Genomic DNA, 24,140 nt, shown 5'->3' with positions numbered 1-24,140 from the left:
GCCCTGATCGCTCACTAGGAAAGTGAAATAGTGTTAAAATCACCCCATATACACCATGGCACATCCCATAGGGAGTATATGCCCGCCAGCTCCTCCTATAACCCTCTCCTATCCCTATCCACGTTAGGACCATAGGAGCCTGCAAATGCCCATTTTCATCCATCAACCACATTTTTAAAAAGAGTCGCAACCGAGAACTCTCCTATACACTCCTCAATCGACTCAATCACTCTTTTATCCCACATAAATAACACTCCACCTGAGACTCCCAAAGAGGCCAAATAAGTTCAACCCACATATGCGCACCCCCATAAACTTCTCACAATTTTTCTATCAATGAATCGCAATTTTGTTTCTTGCAAACACACTACACCACTCTTCCACATCCGCAATAACGATTTAATATTAAAGCGTTTATTGCGATCATTGAGCCCCCGAACATTCGATGATAGAATCTTAGATTTCATAATAAAACTATATTGCCCCTCCCTCTCGACCTATCCCTTCCGCCACTCCCTTCTTTCACATCATAATTAATGGAACACATTAACTTTTTAAGTCCTTATCCCGCTTTGAAGCTGACTTCGAATGGCTATCCTCAAAAGCTACGAGGAGAGCCTTAAATTGTTCTTCGTAAACTCCAAACGAAATCCCAATGACAGCTTGAATCTCTTCTACTTTCTTGAAAACCCACTTTGACGAACAACTCTCATAATTAGAGCTGGGAGGAAGTGTACACAAAGGAGTTAAAATGGCCCCCTCCTCACCAATGATTTGCAGGAGTAAAAAAAAAGCCAATTTTGAGCCACACACTGAATCTGGTTTTCCACTGGCAGGAACAGACAATTTTAGTTCTTCAACCCCATCCCCACACTTATTCTCTTCAAAAGAAACCATTTCCAGTGATAGAGGGTCTATCGGAGACGCCAGTATCGGGATATCAAGCTCCGACACAACTGGCTGCACAGGAATCACCGCTGGGCCTCAATCCCTCAAGCACGGTTGAGTCTATGCATTTTCCAAAAACAAACCACGAATCGGCGACGGGAACTCACCCAAAAACCATCCTCTACCGACGAGACTAAACATGCAGGAGCCTCATCTGGGCCTTCGACCACCACGCATGGCTGAGTCTGTGCACTTCCCAACAGCCCCACCTGACGACAACGGGGGATCAACCCTCACGGTCTCAGCCACTACAATCTCCTCTGCCATCTCGCCGTCCTCCAAATCTACTCGCCGGAATGACTCTACCAGCTCTCCATAGTGCTCGACCGCAACTGGAGGTTCTTTCTGTGCCGGTGGGGAGACCGGCGAGGTGCTTATCGGCGCCAACAGAAGCTGACTCGGCACCTAGGCTGAAATCTCGGTCACCAGCTGCTTTGCCCGCCAGCTTTTCCTTAGGCCTATAGCCTGGCCCAAAGTTGAGCCCATCTCTATCCTTGCCCAAAACAAGGCCCATCTCTATCCCCAAATCACGGCCCAAGCCCCTCCCTTCAATAAAACCCGTATCACGTCCCATACCCAACCTCAACACCTCCTTACCCTTAACGCAGCGTTTCAGCCAATCTATTTCCTCTAATAAATTCCCAACTTTTTTCTCCATCTCACCCAACACCCTTAAAATATTTTCCTGATTTGGCCCCAACAGTACGCTGCCATCACCGCCTCATCTATGCACGATCTCTGTACTGACCACGCCTGGCATAACAGCACTCACGGCTCGAGCCTGACCCTTATATGTTTGAAGCACTTCACTGTACGACTATGCACCAACTACCGTCAACGGAGGAGCACCACCATCACCCCTAACCATCTTCGGGTTTCCTGCCTGAACAGCACTAACTACTCTGTTTCTCACACTCGAAATAGAGGAAGGAGGACTGAGCTCCTTCAATGTAACTCCAAAGTTCCTCCACCCCTCCCCCTTCCTTTCTTCCGCACCACTAGCATACCTCTCCTATTTTCATACCCAAATTTCGAAATGAAGATAAAACAACCATTGTTATTACATCCCCACCTCACCATTTATAAATAATTAATATCTAGCTAGTTAATATTTATCCATAATAATAATATATTATATGTCTACAGAAATCATTAATACATACAGGTAATATGATAACATATATCTATTTCATATACCTATCAAGAAAAAAAACATATATCTATTTCATATAAGGTTCCCACATACTAGTATATGAAATTATTAAATCTTATCGACTAAATATTGTACAAATTATAAAATATAATTATGAAGTATATTCAATATATAGACATAAGTAATTAAGTTACATATTATATATTTAATTATAAAAGTGTTACGCTTATATTATTAGCTAATACATATATATATGTATATACATAGTGTATTTATATATTTATCAATATATGAATGAGTTTTAATCAAATTGAGCTAATGAGTCGACTCGGACAAAAACGAGCGGGCATTAACGAGCCTTAGCTGAGTCGAGTTTTGTCGGGTATGTGTCATTTACTAATCGAGCAGGTATTTGCTTTTACGGGCGAGCTTTTTTTTCATAAGTCAAGTTCGATTCGAGTTTAACCGGACGAGTACCGAGCAGGCTATCGAACAGACTGGTTCATTTACAGCCCTAGTTAAGATGTTTTATTGAGTTTTGGAAAATGAGAGAAAACGTTGAATAAAAATATTATAAAATTAAAAAATTATTTAAATATAATTCTTTAATATTATTTTTGTTTTGAAAGTTGAAAGAGTTGTATTGTTTTTTATGTTTTGTTTGAAAGTTTGGGAAAGTTGTATTGGGTTTTGTGTTTTTATAATTATTAGGTAATGATTAGATGAAAAAGTTGAAGATTTGAAATTTAAAGTGTTTTGTATTTATGTTTGAAAATGAAATTATGAGAAGTTTTTAGAATATCTGAGAATGTTTGAGTGTCCAAACAAGGCCTTACACTTCAGGGACTTTGTTCCAAACACCCAATGCCATAAAAAAAAGTTTGATAATTTTATTCCCTATTTCGTAAAATGTTAGTAATTTGTTAAAGACATCATGTCAATACCAATGAGATGTGCCATATGTCCTTTCACATGCCACATGTAAAAAATAAAAATAAAAAAAAAAGTAAAAAAATCATTCTTAAAACATTAATTAAGGCACAAAATCAATTTGAAAAAAGAGAAGAAAAAAGGCTTGGGGCATTGCCTAGGTCATGCCTAGGTAATTCCAGGATGGTGCGGCTGGGGCATCACTTGGGTCATGCTTAAGCACTGCCTTGGTTGTCCCCAGGAATTTTTTGATAGTTAATAAGAGAATTTTATTTCAAGTAAATAGGCATAGCCCAAGTACACAGGAAGTATACAAGAGAGTACACCTAAATACTTTTTCTTTTTATATAAGAGAGTACACCTAAATACAAACTAAAGCAAGAAACAACTAAAAATCATGAAAACTTCCATTGCCTACAAGAGCCTTAGCACAAAAACAAGTGCTAAAGAAAAACTCCCTAAGTTCTCCCATCAAGCGTTCTCTATCTTCAAAGCACCTCCCATTCATCTCCAACCATAAGCATCATATCAAGCACAAAGTGATCATCTTCCACACAACTACACTACTATGTCTCAAACGTGCAAAAAGGTCCACCACGTGCTTAGGCATCACCCAAGCAAATACCAATCCTATCAAAGATCTCATTCCACAAAGTCTTAACCGCCTCACAATGAAGAAAAAGAGGTCAACAGATTCACCATCTTTCTTACACATGAAACACCAATCTACAACAAATAGTCCTATTTTCCTCAAATTATCCGTGGTTAAAATTTTTCCAAGAGACACCAACCAGCAGACAAATACAACCTTACTAGGCACCTTAGATCTCCAAATGCATTTCCAAGGGTAATCTTTGACACCATGACAGGTTGTCCCCAGGAATGGTATGGGTTGACCAAGGATCACCCTAGGTCATGAGGCCCAAACATCCTTGGGTTGTGCCTAGGTGCCAACCAGACATACTTCTATTTTTTATTTTTTTCTACTGAGATTTATTTTTTTTAAAAGCATTTTTTTACTATTTTTATTATTTTCTCAACAGACAACATGTGAAAGGGAACGTGCCACACAAGTATTGGTGCTAACATGGCATCTTTAATGGATTACTATCATAAGGATTAAAAATGATTAAACTTGAAAGCACGGGAATTAAAAAAATTAAAATTAGAGAATACAGACTTATATGTCTTTTTTGTAGTCTACAAAATAGCCTCATCACTGCACTAGGGACTTAAAAGTCTAAAAAGCAAACCACCAAACCAAAGCGACTATTGTAATATTCAACCCTTACAGATCTTTATTCAACAGGGTTCATATCTCATCCCAAGCTCGCCCTTTCACAGCTTGTAATCAATTCTCCAAGAATAAGTCCACTTGTTTTGCCACTTTTATCAAAACCAATTATAAGCGTTGATGAGCCAAAAAAAGGCACTAAGAAGACAGATTTATACACAAAGATTTCAGAAAAAGGCATAAACTACAGGTAAATTCTTGTCATTGAAGTACTCGAACAAGACAAAAGACTAATCCTGTCCTTGAACAAGGAAAAAACAGTTATTGCATGCCATAAACAAAAGGAAGCAATCTATAGATGGGCATTTTAATAAAGAAGGTACAAACCTTTTATGCTACAGTTTACTTCAGAATCACCAAACCCTTTTTTCCAAGATAGTGGCACGCGCAACCGCTCCTTGAATCTTGAAGACAGAATGCAAAGGACTTTTTTTCTTGCCACAGCAACAAATTTGCCTTTTACACTCCATTCAACTATTATAAAGCAAAAACTTACAATAAGCAAGGGAAAAAACTATACAAGAGGGGGGGAAAACACAACATGCCAAATTCATTTCTCTTTATTGGGGTTTGATGCCATATTCATAATATGAAGAATACATCCAAAGACAAAATCTAAAGAATAATTTTTTGTTACTTAACTTTCAAGAAAATCCTCAAATTTTTGGGATGACTAAAACAATTTAAGGCTTCCAGAAAATAAGGTAAGGTCAACACAACCACACAAAACATATACACTGAAGCTACAAATAGATGCACCAAAACATAAAAATATTATAGAGTAAAGCTTTAAGTGTGAATATTGGAAAATTATTTGTAGCTTACTCATTTTGGTGACTGCTATATCGAGAAGTTTCTTTGAAGTTCATGCAGGGAAGAATAGAGGTAAGGTCTCACGAGGTGGAAACCATACCTATGACTCATGTCCAGTCTAGAATTATATTTCCCAAAAAATCAGTTATTCATCCCAAACGCATTCAAACTATTGTAAAATTAGCAATGAATAAGATGTCTATGAGCAACTTTACATACAAAAAAAAAAACTCATTTTTAAAGAATATCTCTCTCTCCTAAATATTTTCTCTCCGTACATTCTTTCTTTCATTGGTTTTTTTCTTGTTGTTGGTGGTGGTGCGTTAATGGCAACATCTCCTTGTGGAGTTTAGTGTATTAGTTCAGCTTAGGTTACCATGTTGGTTGGCTTTGATGGGGCTGTGCAGAGAGATTGTTATTGAGCAGAAGTTATTTGAGTTCAGAAAGGAGAATGAAAGGTGGTGGATAATCACAAAGAGTAGTCGCCGTGTGGTGAAATAAATTTCCTTGAATCATAAAGCCCTGGGGTGGTTGGGTTCTATGGTGAGTGAATGTGCAGCATCATTGGGCTCTTCTGAGTTCCTGAGAACTCATAGAAAAGGAAATACTATGTTAATGGTGCAGAGGGGATACAATCATTATGGCAATTTTATCTTCCTGTCGGAGTTTGGGCATGAAAACAGGAGAGGTCTGATAATGGTGCCGGAAGGAAGGAAGGGGGAGGGGTGGAAGAACTTTGGAGATACACTGAAGGAGCTCAATCCTTCTTCCTCTGTTTCGAGTGTGAGAAACAGAGTAGCTAGTATTTCCCAGGCAAGAAATGCGAAGATGTTTAGGGGTGATGGTGGTGCTCCATCGTTGATGGTAGGCGGTTCACAGTCGTACAGTGAGGTGCTCCAAGCACAGAAGGTACAACCTCGAGCCGTGAGTGTTGTGGTGCCAAGCGTGTTCAATATAGAGGTCGTGCAGAGACGTGGGGGAGATGGCAGCGTATTGTTGGGGTCAAATGAGGAAAATATTCTAAGGGTCCTGGGTGATATGGAGGAAAAAGTCAGGACTTTATTAGACGAAATATTTTGGCTAAAACGCTGCGTCAAGGGAAATGAAGTGTTGAAGTTGGGCATGGGTTGTGTTGCGGGCTTTAAGGGAGGGGTTTGAGCTGTGATTCGGGCCAGAGGGAGATGGGCGCAGGGAGGGGTAGTGTGGGGCAGTCTGGGCCTGTGAAGGGCCCTGGGTTGGGCTAGGCAGTTGGCCCAAAGAAAGGTTGGAAGGCAAAGCAGCGGGCAATGCCCGATATTTTGGCCCAAGTGCCGAGTCATCCTCCGGTGGCGCCGATAAACGCCTTGCCGGCTTCCATACCGGCACAGAAAGAACCGCTGGTCACGGTCGACCACTATGGTCAGCCGGTAGAGTCACTTCGACGGGAGGATTTGGAGGACGGCAAGATGGTAGAGGAGCTGGTAGTGGCTGAGACCTTGAGGGTTGATCTCCCGTCGTCATGTGGGCTGTTGTTGGAGAGTGTAAAATCAGTCGTGCGTGGTGGTCGAAGGCCCAGATGTTGCTCCTGCGCAGTCAGTCTCGCCAACAGAGGATGGTTTTCTGGTTGATTTCCCGTCACCGATTCGTGGGCTGTCTTTGGAGAATGCACAAACTCAGTCGTGTGTGGTGGAAGGAGGCCCAGTGGTGATTCCTGTGCAGTCAGATATGTTGGAGCATGGCCTTTCGTTACTGGGGTCTCCGATAGGCTCTCTATCATTGGAGATGGTTTCTTCTAAGGGGAATAAGTTTGGGGATGGGGTCAAGGAATTGAAATTTTTTGCTCTTGCCAATGGGGAACCAAAATCAGTGTGTGGCTCGGAATTGGCTCTATTTGCTCCTGCAAGTACTGCTGAGGAGGGGGTCATTCTAAGTCCGTTGTATACACTCCCTCCCAACTCTAATTATGGGAGTTGTTCGTCAAATTGTGTTTTCAAGAAGGTAGAGGATATTCAAGCTGTCATTGGGGTTTTGTTTGGAGATTACGAAGAACAATTTAAAGCACTCCTTGTACCACTTGAGACTAGCCATTCGAAATCAGCCACAAAGCGGGATAGGGAACTTAAAAAGCTAACTGGCATGAAAAGAGGTGTTATACCAATATTCGGCCCAAGACAAGTACTCACCCCACCTTTTTTGTTCTTTTTCAACAATTCACAAACAAAAATAAATGAGATCCAATGAGGGTCTCCCCCAACAAATTCACAAAGTTTGGGTTGCCGCACATCAGCTTGACCATGGGCCCTTGCCGCATGCCAGCACGCCCACGCCGCACGCCCAGGCACTTCGCAGTGCGCAGGCCCATGCGCACATCAGTGGACCGCATGGCCCTGCGGGCATCCATGTGCCGCACAGGCAAGCCAGCCCGCGCGCGCGCGCGCACGCCCAGACTGACCATGCCGCACACCCGCATGGCCTTGGCTTCCCCTGCCGCACATTAGCTTGACCATGGGCCCTTGCCGCATGCCAGCACGCCCACGCCCATCCTGCAACGCACCAGCGAGGCTAGTGGCACACCCCATGGCGTGCCCCTAGCCGCCACACTCATCTCATATTTTGGGACAAACCCTAGCTGCCACACTCATTTACCATTTTTAGCAAACCCTAGCCGCCCACCTCACTATCCATTTCGGGAAACCCTAAATCCACACCATTGCTGTGCGCCCGCGCGCACGCCCAGCGCGCGCACGCCCAGCGCGCAAGCGCCCAAGCAGCCCCCTTACCACCTTCCTAACCATATACTTCCATCATCCATTCCCAACATCCCACTCCCTTACTAACCGAAACACTTAACCTCACATTGGCATATTGGTCCTTTTTGGGATCAACGAATATCATCCAACAAGCCCAAGTGCTAAGGCACCGAAAATGACCTCAAGAGGGTGTGGCGGAAGGGATAGATCGAAAGGGAGGGGCAATATAGTTTTCCTATGAAACCTAAGATTTTATCATGGAATGTACGGGGGCTCAATGATCGCAAAAAGCGTCTTCGTATTAAATCATTATAGCGAATGTGGAAGGGTGATGTGGTGTGTTTTCAAGAAACAAAGTTGCAATTCATTGATAGGAAAATTGTGCGAAGTTTATGGGGGGGCTCGTATATGGATTGGACTTATTTGGCTTCTTTGGGAGCCTCAGGTGGAGTGTTACTTATGTGGGATAAAAGAGTGGTTGAGTCGATTGAGAAGTGTATTAGAGATTTCTTGGTTGCGACTCTATTCAAAAATGTGGATGATGGATGGGAAAGGGCATTTGCAGGCTTCTATGGTCCTAATGTGGATAGGGATAGGAGAAGGTTGTGGGAGAAATTGGCAGGCCTATACTCCCTGTGGGATGTGCCGTGGTGTATGGGGGGTGATTTTAACATTATTCGCTTTCCTAGTGAGCGATCAGGGCACTATCAAAATTCTATGGCCATGGAAGAATTCTGCTAGTTCATCTTTGATATGGACCTCATGGATCTCCCCCTGATAGGGGGCAGGTACACTTGGTCAAATGGACGGGATTGGTCGAGATTGGATAGATTCCTTGTATATCCTTCATGGGAAGCTCAATATTCAAAAGTAAATCAGAAACAACTAGCTCGAGTCATTTCAAATCATTTTCCTATCTTATTGGATTGTGGGGGTATTCACAAGGGGCGCCGGTATTTCAAGTTTGAAAATATGTGGCTAATAGCGGATGGTTTTGTAGAGATAGGACGTGCTTGGTGGTCTTCATATTAGTTTATTGGTAGTTCAAGTTACATTCTTGCAGGCAAGTTGAAGGCACTGAAACAAGATTTGAATAAGTGGAATTTGGAGGTTTTTGGTCACATTGACAATCAGAAATCTACACTGTTGGAGGAACTGCAAGAGTTAGAGAGCAAAGAGTTATTGGGAGATACTTTGGAGAAGGTGTTATTGAGGAAAGGCATGGTTTTGGCAAACTTGGAGAGAGTTTTGTTGTCAGAGGAGACTTCATGGCGTCAAAAATCCAATTTTGGTTGAAAGAAGGTGATAGGTGTACGAAATTCTTTCACAAAGTGACTAATTCACATCAGCATAACAATGATATTGAGTCACTTCAATCAGACTCTCAGGTGCTCTCTTCTTCTCCCTAGTTAGAAAATCATATAGTACACTATTATGAGACCCTTATCAGAGAATCTGTTCCTTGGAGGCCGATGCTTGATGCCTTACCTTTTGAGGCAATTGACTCGCAGAGTGTGAGTGTTCTGGAGAGACCTTTCGTTGAAGAAGAAATTTACAAGGTCATATCTGGCATGGCTAAGGATAAAGTGCCAAGGCCGGATGGTTTTTCAATAGGCTTCTTTGAAACTTGTTGGGACATTGTGAAAGGTGATGTTATGCAAGTTTTCAGTGAATTTCACTCTTTTCAAAAGTTTGAAAAATCCCTTAATGTAACATTTATTGCTCTCATCCCCAAGAAACACGGGGCTTTGAATATTGAAGACTTTCAGCCTATAAGTCTAGTTAGTAGCATATATTAGATTATTTCGAAGGTTATTACTAATCGGCTTAGCCAAGTGTTGGAACATATTATTTCCAAGTCTTAGAAAGCTTTTATTTGTGGGAGACAAATTCTTGATTCAGTACCCATTGCAAATGAGTACTTGGACCACAGATTACATGAGGGAGATTCATGTGTTATGTGCAAACTTGACATGGAGAAGGCATATGATCATGCGAACTAGGAATTTCTTTATACCTGCTTTAGAGGTGTGGTTTTGGGGATAGGTGGATTTTATGGATACGTCATTGTATTTCAACCGCTCGGTTCTCAGTTCTGGTTAACGACACACCTACTGGTTTTTTTGATAGCTTGCGGGGTTTGCGGCAGGGAGATCCTCCATCTCCTCTTCTATTTGTTATAGTTATAGAAGCTTTAAGTAGGATGGTGCAGACTGTTGTTGGGGGACGTTTATTATCTGGTTTTCAGGTGGGTAATGGTTCTTGTGGCCCTATTATCATCTCACACTTTCTTTTTGCAGATGATACATTAGTCTTTTGTGAAGCGAATAGCAGCCACATCCAAACTTTACAAACACTGTTACTTTGCTTTGAAGCAGTGTCAGGGCTAAAGGTGAATTTGGGCAAGTCCGAGATGGTTCATGTGGGTGCGGTCTCTAATATCCTTAGTTTAGCAAGCCTTCTGGATTATAAGGTGTCTTCTTTCCCAATGAAATATTTGGATTTTCCGTTGGAACCAACTTTCAAGAATAAAGCTATATGGGATGGAGTGGTGGAGAAGATAGAGAAAAGGTTGGCTGGCTGGAAACGGGTGTATTTATCAAAAGGGGGTCACCTCACTCTTATCAAGAATACTCTCACTAACCTCCCCACTTCTTTTCTATCTTTGTTTCCTATGCCTGTAGGGGTGGTGAACAGAATGGAGAAACTCTTTAGGACGTTCTTATGGGGAGGCATGAGGGAGGGGGAGAGGAGAAGAAATTCAATCTGGTTAGATGGAAGATTGTATGTGTCTCAATTGTGAATGGGAGGTTGGGTGTGTGTAATTTGAGAACTTTTAATAAAGCTTTATTGGGAAAATAGTCTTGAAGATATCATTTAGGGGGGGATCATTTTGGAAGGATATTATTGACGCTAGATGTGGTGTCGCTTGGGGTGGTTGGTGCTCTAATGAAATATGATGTGGGTTTATGGAAGTATATAAGTAAGGGGTGGCCATGCTTTGCAAATCAAATTCATTTTGTAGTTGATGAGGGCAATCGAATCAGATTTTAGAGAGACGTGTGGTGTGGAGATCATGCATTGGAAATGGCTTTTCCGGCTTTATACCGTATTGCAGTTAATAGGGAGACTTCAGTGGCGGACGTGCGGTTATTTTCTCATGGTGCGCACTAGTGGAATATTCTTTTTAATAGGGATCTCCATGATTGGGAATTATCTATTGTTTCAGATTTTTTCAGCTTACTATATTCCACAGGGACTCCTATGGCACAGGAAGATAGTTTGAAGTGGAGGTCTAATAATCACAAGATATGTATAGTTAAGGCGTATTATAATATCTTGACAACACAACTTGACACTACTCCGTTCCCCTGGCAGAATATTTGGAGGTCTCGTGTGCCTTCTAAAGTAGCTTTTTTTGTTTGGAATGTCGCTATTGGGAAGATAATGATCACGGACAATTTGAGGAAAAGAGGATGTGTAGTGTTGGATTGGTGCTCTACATGTGTAAGAAGAATGGAGAATTTGTGGACCATCTCTTATTACACTGTGAGATAATAAGGATGTTGTGAGATGAGATCTTTCAAAGGGCCGATGTTACTTGGGTTATGCCTATGAGGGTAGTGGATTTGTTGGGTTGTTGGATAAAGAATCAAGGCTGTCATCAAGTGGCAACAGGATGGAAGATGATTCCATTGTGCATGATGTGGTGTATTTGGACGGAAAGGAATGCACGTTACTTTCAAGATAAGGAATGCACAATGATCAAGTTGAAGAATTTTTTTCTTCACACTCTAATGTGTTGGTTTTCCACTATTGTATTGCATGGGGACAATGTTCAGGAATTCTTATCTTTAATTTATCGTTGTTAGAATGTATTTATGTATTTTTATGTATGCTTCTTGTGTACAAGGACTATGTCTATTTCATTCATATATATAATATCTATCTTTTACTGATCAAAAATAAAAAATAAAAAAAATAAAAAAAAAAAACTTTACATACAAAATAAGGGCTCCCCTCTGGATACCTTTTAAAATGAGCTAATGCAATCCAATTGGAGATTTTAAAAATCAAAAGAAATATTTCAAATTATGTCCTAAACCCAAACTTCCATATATGTAAGCCAGGTGTCTTGCTTAATATAAGCATGTGATTTTTTTCACATGGCATGCATTGCTATTAATATGACTATCATGTGTCGTTTCCAGTTTTTGTTTTGAACCTTTTAATAGGCTGACTTTGTATTACCCGCTCTTAGACTTGTGTCCCCCATTTTAAAGTAAAAATATCAAAGAAACAATTTCAATCAAAGAGAAAAGAGAAAACTTCTGTTCTTTAACATTGATGCATCAAAGGAATATAATGATCAAAATCATAGCCATGTTACAACATGCCAATGTGAGGATGTTAGGATAAACACATTTGCTAGAAATGCAAGGATGCACCACATTAGCATGTGTCAGGCAGAGCAATTACTGAAATTTAGATGTGGTCTATCATATAATAGAAGAAATACAATACACAACATACCAGCATCAACATCGTCCATCAAATCCTTAAGTGGCCCATCAACCGCTCCATGATATAGGTTTCCAGAATTTGAAAGAACAACAAAAGAATTTTCTGCCTTTTTTCTCCATCGTAGGTCACTAACAAAGCTTGATTGATTTAGTGAACAGGAGAAGGATGGTTTAGATTCCTGGACAGTGGGGCAGTAGAAATAGAGAACGAAACAAACAAGTTTCAGTTTCTGGTGACAAGAAAAGCAAAGCAAATGGCAACAAGACAACAATTTTGAATATAAATTGAACAAAAACATTTTGATTACTATTTTAGATGGATAGGCAAAGATGTTTCCCCTGCAAATTAGCTTCTTTTTTTATGCGTGGGAATCTTAGAGGGTTTGAAATGGGTATAATGAAGTTCCAAACACGATATCTGCCAAGCATCCTCAAAAGTACCAATAATCTTAATATCCAAAATGCCGGAATCATTGTTTGGGCCCATCTCCAAAACAACAAATATGGAACATGTAAAAAGAAAAAGAATTTTAAGTTCCTTCGCTTCTACAGCAACAATAACAGTAAGTAAATGAGTTTTCGTTTGGAGACAGGATCGAGTTAAAGTAATGATCAAGAAGATACAACAATGATGTCGGCACTAGAACTTTGGATAATGGGGAAGATGTAAAAAGAAAAAGAATTTTAAGTTCCTTCGCTTCTACAGCAACAATAACAGTAAGTAAATGAGTTTTCGTTTGGAGACAGGATCGAGTTAACGTAATGATCAAGAAGATACAACAATGATGTCGGCACCAGAACTTTGGATAATGGGGAAGAGTAGAACAGTCAGCACATGTGAACATACACATAACGACCCTAATTAAAAAAAGAAATATGATTAAAATCAGGATGAATGAGAAGAAAAGGTAGAATAACGCACCTTATTGAGAAGGGAGTTGAGGGGAAAAAAATGGACATCTGAAGCAATAGCAGCAGCGAGGGTAGAATTGTCGGTGGAGATAGCCAAGATGTGAACCTTGCCGATGGGAACATCTACAACACTTAACTCCTGAATAGAAGGACCACTTCCCTTCTCTTTTATATCCTTGGCCGAAGCAATGACATCCTTCGTCCTAGCAACACAAAATCCACCGGAATGGGCGACGACGATAAGGCCGTGGATTTCGGAGATCGCGAGGGGCTGAGAGGGAGGGCTTCCCGCATCGAAATTGGAGTCCTGCAGTTTGATCGGCACGGGCTCACCGACCTTATCGAAGTAGTAGTCGGTGGTGTCCACATGTTCTCCCTCAATCTCGTCGTCTAATTCTACTACTTTCACTTTATTATTATTGCTACTGTTAGCCATTGTAAGATGAACCCTAGCTGTTAGCAGAGACACGGAGAGACAGAGAGAGAGAGAGAGAGTGGCTCGCAACTTGTTTTGACGAGGAGTTGGCGTAGATTTAGGGTGTGTTTGGCAAGTGGTACTCTCACTTCTATTCTTTATTTTATTATTATTTTTTAATTTACTTTTTTACTATTTATTATTTTTCATCTACTTTTTACTATTATTCAATATTTTATTATTACATTTTCATTACTTTTTCACTATTATTTACAAACATTCTCAACACTTCTCACTACCCAAACGAACCCTATAATGCGGACGCCGGACGAGGTGTATTACGTCCCTTGTAAGTTGTAACTCGTCGACTTGTAGGGTGGGGGTGTACGCTCCGCTACCCGAGCCAGTAACAATTCACATGGCCCTCATTCGTAGGGCAATCCGACAATCCAATTACGCACTGGCTCTGCTTTGACTCCACGCTCCAGTTCTGACTTATCGAAACTGGAGGTTTTTTTCTCTTGGCAATCGGAGTCGGAGTCATTGATGAACCGCCTCCGATGTGGCCCTCCGCCTCCGCCTCCGATTTTATACATATTTTATAAAAAGATGTATTTTCTATATATTAATTATTTAAATTTTATACAACTATATCTTATATAGTTAGTTAAACTCAATAATATACTAGTTAAATAATATATTTATACTATAATATATAGACTAAATTGACTAATAATAATTTAGTATATGACTATATGTAAATATCATACTATTACAAATTTACAATATTACTACCATGTAACACTAAAATACTAATGTATAAATATAATAACATATAATACTAATGTATATATAATATACTATAAACACTAAGACGCATAATAACATGGACATGTAATATTGTAATGCTATATTACTAATGTATAAACACTAATCTATAAATTTATAATAACATATAATACTAATGTATAATAACTAAAGTATTATTCATATAAATTACTAATAGTCTAATAGTATTAATTACTATATATAAATTAGTAAACCACTTTAAGCCTATATATAAATTACTATATAAATCACTGTAGTATCAATTACTAATACTATATTACTATATGATACTATTAACTATAGTGATATACTAGTATTAGACATTAGTATATTAATACAATCAGTGATATAGTCAGTATAGTATTTGTACTAATACTATTATTAATTATATAGTTATACTAAATTAAAATCACTATAGCAAATACTAATATATAATTATGTTAATCACTATAACTAATACTAATACTAATAATATGGACTATAGTTATAACTTATAGTATTATAACTATACTAAATCACTATAACTTATTCTAATATAGTTATACTAAAATTTAAATCACTATAAGTAATACTAATATAGTTATATTACTATAGGATACTATTAACTATAGCGATATACTAGTATTAGTATACTAATACTATTAGTGATATAGTTAGTATAATATTTATACTAATACTATTATATAGTTATACTAAATTAAAATCATTGTAGCAAATACTAATATATAGTTATTCTAATCACTATAACTAATTCTAATATTAATATAGACTATAGTTATAACTTGTAGTATTATAACTATACTATTTCACTATAACTTATACTAATATAGTTATACTAAATGACTATAACTAATACTAATATAGTTATACTAATCACTATAACTATATATAATATTAATATCACTATTAGTATAAATATAATGTATAGTGTTAATAATAACTAATACTAATATAACTATTAGTATAACTAATATCACTACTAGTATAACTAATATTAATACTAATACTAATATACTAATCCTATTAGTGTATTACATACATTTATATATATATTAATATATATATCAAGTATAAGATATTAGAGATTTAATATATATATATATATATATATATATATTATATATCAAGTATATTAGTGTATTACTAATATTTCGTATACAGTGTCGGTGTCCTTTTTTTTAATATTCATATATAATAATATATATCATATATTTTTTTATGAATTTTCATATTATCATATATATATATATATATGTATAATATAAAATACATAATACGGCGTCGTTGGAGACCTGGGGAACTGAACTTTAGGTCAGGTGCGGGTTCCCGAATGAATCTCGAATCATCTTCATTCTTCAAATCCGCGCAGCCCTCTCTCGCCAGTCGTCGTTTCTCTCGTAGACTCGCACAACTCTCCCACGCAGCCCTCTCTCTCGCAGCTCCTCTTGTGCCGGCGCAGCTCTCTTTCACAGCCCTCTCTCGCGCAGCTCCTCCCTCTCGGCGCCCTCTCGCGAAGCCCGTCCCTCGCGCAGCCTTCTCATAGAGCCCCTCTCTCGCGCAGCCCCTCTCTCGCACAGCCCTCCTCTCACGCAGCTCCTCCCTCGTGCGGCCCTCTCGTGAAGCCCCTCCCTCGCGCAGCCCTCTCGTAGAGCCCCTCTCTCGCGCAGCCCTCCTATCACGCAGCTCCTCTTGGTAGGTTACCCAAACCCATCTCTGTTCTTTAATCAAATATTTGAGGTTGATAATGTTGATTTTTTCAAATCTTTGAGGTTGGTAACTTGGTAATCTATGAGATAGGAACATCCACTCAATTAATGGCAATGATTAATTTTTGTTGGCTCTATAATTCATTCCTAGCAGTAAGAATAGCATGATGTAGAAGGATTTGAACATGGAAAGCTAAAGACTTTGCAGCTATTCTGAATAGTGAATACTGATTTTGATGTTTTTAATTTTACTCTATAAATGATGGTTTTATTTGTATTAGGCAAACATCATCTTGCTGCAACTTTTTTGTTCAGATGTTTAACAGAAAAATGAATGCCAATGTGTGGTGCAAAAATGATTGGTAATTTGGGTTTATTTTGTTGATTATGTTTGGGGAATCCGTTACCCAAAAATATGTAATTTTTGATGTTGTTCTAGTGCCAGTGGTGTTTTCATTCACGTTGTTGAATGTTGGGTCTGATTTTTTTTTCTATTTTTCTGTTTAAGATGAGTATATATTTTCTGAAATATATATTATGTTTTAGTAATTGTAAAACATCCACAAATTAAGTTAATGAGTTTGTATTATGCTTTTGGGGCTGTGTTTGGCTGTTTTAGTGATTGTCTTAACCGTACTATTTTATTTATTTATTGTGTGTTAGTTCTTAAATCATGAATATAGAAGGCATAAACACTCTTACATCCACAGCTGCATCTTCTCCTGGCATCCCAGAACAGCCTATTGATGCTCCATGTCCCATAGTTGAAGAGTCCAGCGGACCAATAGAATCTTTGGTAGGCACTCCTAGTGCCTTCTGTTCTAACCCTCGCCCTCCACCTGGTAGTAGAGTTCCTAAGAATAGGTCTTTGGTATGGGTCCACTTCACAAGAGTGCCCGATTGTGATCCCGAAGAGCCTATAGCTACTTGTAACCATTGTGGGAGGTAATGGAAATGCCATCCCAAAAGGCAAGGCACTTCGGCCATGAAAACACACATCCAACTTTGCCTCAAGAACCGTAAGAGTAAGTTGGACAAGACTCAAACATTCTTGGTCCCGGAAGCAAGAATTGAAGGCCAAGAGGAGAAAAGCTTAGGGATGACCAAGTACAATGAGAAAAAAATCTAGGCAGCCCTTGCTAGAATGGTGATAGTGGATGAGCTACCCTTTAGGGTTGTTGAGGGCCAAGGGTTTCAGGAATACACTAAATCCCTTGATTCTAGGTTTCCAATTCCTTCTCGATTTACCATAATGCGTAACTATATGAGGCTATTCTTGAAAGAGAATGATAGCTTGAAGAAAATGTTTTTGACCACCAAACAAAGAGTGTGCCTGACCACCGACACTTGGACTTCTATCCAAAATATTAATTACATATGTGTGACCGCTCACTTTATTGATAGTGATTGGAAGTTGCAGAAACGAATCATTTCATTTGTTCGGATTAGCGACCACAAGGGGGCAACGATTGGGAGGGAGTTAGAGGAGGGTATGCTTGATTGGGGTATTGACAAAATCCACACAATTACGGTGGACAATGCTACCTCTAACGACTCTACTATTGATTGGTTGAGAACAAGGGAAATAGGAAGTGAGGATTGTGTTGCAGCTCACGAGTTTATTCACATGAGGTGTACGGCACACATCTTAAACCTTGTTCTGAGTGAAGGTTTGAAAGATGTTGATGACTCGATCATAAGAGTCAGAAATCTGATTAAGTATGTGAAGTCTTCTCCCCAAAGACTTGCCACTTTCAAGTCTTGTGTTGATAGGTCAAAAGTGTCATGTTCTAGTTTCTTGTGTCTTGACGTGCCTACTAGATGGAACTCGACTTTTCTTATGTTGGACGTGGCTGAGAAGTATCAAAAAGCCTTCCAACTTTTGCTTGATGGGAATCCCTACTCACGAGTTTATTTGTCTAAGGATGAGCATGGGGAAAAGGGTCTAGGAGCTCCTGGGGCTGATGATTGGGAGACCATAAGAAACTTTACAAAGTTTCTTCAGGTATTTTATAATGTCACCCTACGTATTTCTGGTACACTATATGTCACATCAAATTTGTATGTCCAAGAGCTCATTAATATTCATAAAAATTTGAATACTTTTTGTAATAATAATAATCAACGCTTGAGTTCAATGGCTTTGAGAATTAAGACAAAGTATAATAAATATTGGGGTGATCTTGAAAAAATAAATCGATTGTTATTTGTTGCTGCCATTCTTGATCCACGGTACAAATTGGTTGTTCAAGCATATTGGTTCAACAAAACATTAGGCGATGAGATGGGTGAGGAATTTGTTGTATTCCTCAAAAGGGATATGGAATATTTGTATGAACAATATGTAGGGTTTTGTGATGGTTGCGTAACTGGGTCTAAGTCAACTTGAAGTCGGAGTGGTGAGGCTAGTGCATCAATGGGGAGTAGTAGTAGTACCTGTAATGATGATGATCCCATAGACTTTTTGATGGGATTCCATAAAGATCGAAAATCAGCATCATTGATGGATTGTAAGTCTGGACTAGAGCGGTATTTGTTGGAGGATGTTGAGGTTCCTACGGGAAATTTTGAAATTTTGGTATGGTGGAAAGTCAACTCAAGTAAATATCCGGTTCTTGCTCTAATGGCAAGAGATATCTTGGCCATTCTGATCACTACCGTTGCATCTGAATCGGCATTTAGCACAGGAGGTCGTGTCCTGAATCCATTTAGGAGTTCTTTGGCTCCTAGAACTGTCGAAGCTTTTGTGTGCATGCAAAACTGGTTGAAGTCAACTCCTATATACTTGAGTCAAAATTATACAGATGCCATTGATGATGCAGAGAGTTATAAGTTAGACTCAGGTAATGTATTTAGAGATTTTTTTAAGTTGTTATATATGTTGATTTTAACATTTTCTTATACTAACCTCCTATACTTTAACATCTTAATGTAGAATTAATCACTAGTATGGCCAACTTACTTCATGAAGATGATTGACAATTTGACATATTGAGCCTTTGAGGTTTGAGCTACTATCTAAAATACTAAATGCTTCATGCTAAATTCTGTTTACTTTTCAAAGACAACTCTAGCACTCTGCTATCTACTTCTACTTTGTTTATACCATTGGTCCATTTTTATTTAAGTTTCCGAGACCTTAGTTCAAAAAAACTAAATGGATCCATACCTCCTAATAGGCTTTTTGAGAATATTACAACTATGTAAGATTTTGCATCTTCCTAATAAGATGTAATATACATGCTTTTATGTTTGTTTAAATTTATTTTTCATATGATATTAAAGTTTGGCTGTTTTCCTTACTAATATTTTCATTTTTTTTTCAGGCACAACTTGAAAGTTGGAAGTTGGAACATTTGGAAATTTGTAACATTTAATATATTTTGGTTCATTTGTTGGGCATTTAGTTTGTAATTTATTTTATTTTTATGCATTTGAAAGTAAATATTTAAATGTTGTTGGGAATATTTATTTTGGTTGGCTATTAGAACATTTTGGATTTCTTTTATTGTTAGAATGATGTCAGGATATGGATGATGGGAGTACATGTAAAAATAGGACTTTCTTTTTAATTTTTGAATGCATGTTATTGTAGTAGTGGTAAGAAAATATTATTATAATAGATGTGGATGATGGATGGTAGGTGTGGTATGTTGATGTTTATTGTAGTGATTAGTATTTAGTTGGATGTGGATATTAGGATATGGATAAAGGATGACGGGAGTACATGTAAAAATAAGACTTTCTTTTTACTTTTTGAATGCATGTTGGTATGTTACTTGTTTTATTTAGTTGTATTTTTTGTTATAATCAAAAGTTTAATTAGTTTAGATTGTAATATTGAGAAAGTTGAAATTTGAAAGCCCACAGATTGTAATATTGGAGTCGGAGTCGGAGCGGATTATGTACATCGCGGAGTCGGAGTCGGAGGTTGGATTCGACCTCCGACAAAGGCGGAGTCAAAGTCGGAGGATGGGCCCTCCGACTCCGAAACAGTCGGTGCTCAACCCTACTCATTCGTTATTAGGCTATTTTGCTGAGTTATTTTATGTGAGATTTACTACACAACAGCAACTGTAACAGTGCTGTTAAAACCCTTAAGAAAGTGGCATCGGGACAAGCCTCGACACTGCCCGTGGAAGGCAAGGACAGCACCACGGCTAGCCTACACGCATGCCTTGGCCCATGCAGTGACACGCACGGGACACCCAACATGCAGGCCAGCGAGGTTAGTCCCCGCACGCCCATGTGCGCACGTCTGCGCACGGCCCTGCGTACGATCATGCGTGCGCACCCCTGCGCGCACGCCCCTGCCCACTCCCATGTGAGCGTGCCTATGCACGCCCCTGCGCACACCCCCGCACACGCCCACGCCTCCGCGCATGCCCCAACGCACTCACATGTGCGCAACCCTGCACGCCCCCATGCTCATGAGCCTGCACGCCCCACTGCACACGCCCTTGCGCGCAGCCGCGCGCAAGCTCCTGCGCACACACCCCAACATGCACCCAACGCTGCACACCTGCGAAGTTAGTGGCATACCTCACAGCATGCCATCCAGCGCACGGCTCCAGCTCGTGCCTTGCGATGCAGGCCAGTGGTATGCCCACCAGGCATGCCATCCAGCCCATGGCTCCAGCCCATGCCTTGTAGTCTAGCGCCTAGGCCACCAGTCTGGGCCATGCAGCACGCACACATGGCTCATCATCATCAGGCCTTGCATGGCACCAGGCCATGCCCATCAACAAGCCCGTGCATGGCACTATGCCATGACCATCAACAAGCCATGTTGTGCCACCTAGCCATGGTCCAACCCGAAGACCACCATGCACCATTCTAGCCCACCATGGGCCATGCATGTCACAGCCAAGATAAGTCCATGGCATTATCTTATTTCTTTTTATTTTATTTAATTATTATTTATTTGCAAGGGATCTATTGGGGGTTTCCAAGTTGTAACTCTTATAAATAGGACCCTTAGTCTTTTCTTTTACATTTTTTGACAAATTCCTTTTAGACAGCTTTGTTCTTGAGATCATACATTTCGGTGCTTAGCACTTGGGCTTTTTAGGGTGCAATTTGTGAATCCCTAAGGAGAGAATCACACTTTGCAATTCGTGAATAAGTGTGAATGCATATATCAATATTATGAGTAATTTCCATTCACTCTCTTGTCTTTCATTGTTTCTCCATTGATACAATTATTTTATGTACATTGTTTATTGTTTGCTCTTTGAATTATTCTTGAGAATACTTGTGTTCTTCGAATTGTTCATTGCCATAATCCATCAATTGCCTCATTTGATCCAAGCAAACCCTTGGTGCCGCCCAACTCTAGTGTTTGTCCTAATCCAACTTCCATAAATAGTGTTGCCGCCACTTTCATAAAGCCCTAGCCAATTTCCCATCTTCGGCCAATACTTTCCTTAATTGGCTTAGCCCTAGCCGCCCACCTCCCATTCCATATTGGGGTTCCTATAAGTTAGGAACCCTAGTTGACCATATCCTCACCCATAACCGGCCATATCTTTCCTTATTGGAGTTCCAAGATTTTAGGAGTCCTTCCTAAAATCTCTTAACCAATCAATCAATCAAGCACTCTTTGTTGCCGTCCACCCTAGCTGCCCAACACCTTGCCCTAATCCCATCTTCCTTCATCCAACACCTAGCTGCACTCTAAGTGGCGCCAACCCTAGTTTCATTTATTGTTGTGCGCCTCCATCACCCATTGCAACCCTCACACACCATCATCATTCCCACCAACTCACACGCCAAGCCAAGCCTAAACACCTAACCTCATCCTACCCAAGTTGCCACCTTGGTAACCTTTGATCACGAACCAAGCAAGAGAGGAACGAGTTCTTGGTCAACACAAGGAGATCCTAGGCACAGAGGTCTTAGTGTTTAGGGACTTGACCGAGGTCCCTAACAAGTGCACACAATGCACACCCTATGTGGCTGCTTTTTTTTCTCCACGTATCATTGAGGTTTCCAAAGACGACCCCACTTTCTCCCCAAAATCATCATTTTCCACTCCTCTTCTTCCCCTTCATCCTCCTCTTTGTCCTCACAGAGCCACTGCTCCTCCGAGTCACCTTCCAACTCGGGTCACTCGCCGATCCAACCAGCTCCAAATCACGTCAATGCGCAGTCCCACTCTTTGATGATCCGCTGCCTCCTGGAGCACCAACTCACCACTCATGCCGAGATCAGGACAGCCATGCCCCGGCCCGTCACCAACCGCTCCATCAAATGACCTCATCGCTGGCCACCACTACTGCTACAACGACGACGTTTACGGGATCCCCAGGTAGGCCAACTTGGACTTCGTGTCTCCCTTCGAGTCCACCGCGAATGGTGGAGTTTTCGTCCCGAATGGCCCCTTTCTGCCACCACCTGACTAGATGAGCGAGGAAGGGGGCGGCGTGCCGGCGCCTCAATGGGAAAGGGGGAGGAGGGGTGCGATTCAGTGGGGAGGGGATGGGGGAAGAGGAAATCAAACGTGCAAGGATGGGGGCGAGAGCAGACGAGAACGTGAGCTGGGAATGGGGGAGAAATCAAACGTGGATTTAGTAAAATATGAGAGAGTGAATGTGCGGAACGTGGTTTTGTTTAAGGGAGTTTTTTGTCATTTCACTTAAGCCACGTCATGTGTGTAACGAATGCAGCCAAACAGTGGCTACTCCCAAGATTTTTTCATTTTATGTAAACTCTTGCAACCTTTTTTTTTTTTTTTTGAAAAATGCAACTTGTTAGATTTGAATATAGTTAACGAGCTGGAGCTCATCGAATAGGTTTATTTCTTTTGGTCTATTTTGTTGTTAAAAATCATGTTATTTTGTTTTGCTCGATAGTCAGCCCAAGCCCAAGCCCAAGCCCAAGTTAGTTCTCTCTTCTAATTATGTGTATGAGTCTTGGTGCTCCGAAGAAATTAAGCCAGAAACTAATAGAAAGTTTTTTCATCTTCATCCTCATCTCTATTTTTCTTGTAGATTCTCACCCTTGAAATGAGATTGTTCTTTCAATTCTCTGGAGTGTGTTACAATTTGGTATCAAAGAAATACTAGTCTTTGTGCTATCAATTGGAAGAAATTCTTGTATTAATCAACCAAATTAGAGAGCTCATAGAACAAACATAACAAAATCACAATGTTTTCCAACAACATGTAAATGATTTGAAACAACTTTAAAGAAAAGTGAAACCAATTAGAGAACCAAGTTTGTGCGATGCAGGAAGATGAAAAACATGCAATAGCGATCCACCCAAGCCAACACCACCCCCCTAAACCCTCAGTTGAATCTATAACCCCTTTTCTGCAGAACCTTTTTCTCCACCACTTGAACCTCAACATTTACTCCTAACCCCCCATGCCCAGCCCCCAATCCCCAAAAACCCACCACTGGCTCTCCCTCAAGGGATCCGAATGTTCATCCATAGCTGATGGGGAGGCAGAGGAAATTGATATCCATAGGACCAGATGGGAGTTTGACCTTAGTAGTGTCAATTTTAATTGTTTCTGCTCCTCACTCTCCTTTTTCTTCCATGACCGCCAACCTTTTTGTAACTTCATGTTGCTATTTCCCAACAAAAGTGAAGAAAATAGTGAGAAATCACAACCCTCACAATTTTTTCTCATTATTTTCTTACTTGGGAGTGAATACCCTGAAAGCCACGGATCCTTTTGAAGCCACCAACGTAGTGTTCTCAAAGATAAAAGTGTTGGAGCTAGAGAATGCTTCTAAAATCATGGGGGTACCTTTTCATATAGGACCTTGGGGAGAACGACTTGATACGCTTAACCCTTGGGTCTGAGACCTATCTCTAGGCTCTCATCCTCAAAGCCAAAACCTACATGGGTACTCTTCCTTCAAACCCTTCTTCCACACCC

General features: G+C 40.1%; 1 protein-coding gene across 2 annotated transcripts in view; it reads right to left on the bottom strand.

Annotated features, from left to right (window-relative positions):
• LOC109003767 (nuclear pore complex protein NUP214) overlaps positions 1-13,801 on the bottom strand; it is a 47,172-nt gene extending 33,371 nt beyond the window's left edge. For both annotated transcript variants that reach the window (XM_018982054.2, XM_018982063.2), the window contains exons 1-3: positions 13,313-13,801; positions 12,401-12,569; positions 4,653-4,799 (exon numbers count right to left, since the gene is read on the bottom strand). In XM_018982054.2, the coding sequence (XP_018837599.2) occupies positions 4,653-4,799; positions 12,401-12,569; positions 13,313-13,738 (742 nt within the window). In that variant the 5' untranslated portion in view covers positions 13,739-13,801. The remainder of the gene's footprint in view (positions 1-4,652; positions 4,800-12,400; positions 12,570-13,312) is intronic.
• Between the last annotated feature and the right edge of the window lie 10,339 nt (positions 13,802-24,140).

The sequence above is a fragment of the Juglans regia genome, chromosome 14 (genome assembly GCF_001411555.2).
Source record: "Juglans regia cultivar Chandler chromosome 14, Walnut 2.0, whole genome shotgun sequence".
NCBI classification, from domain to species: domain Eukaryota; kingdom Viridiplantae; phylum Streptophyta; class Magnoliopsida; order Fagales; family Juglandaceae; genus Juglans; species Juglans regia.
Note: the sequence above shows the minus strand (reverse complement) of the source record. Positions and strands in the feature narration are given on the sequence as shown.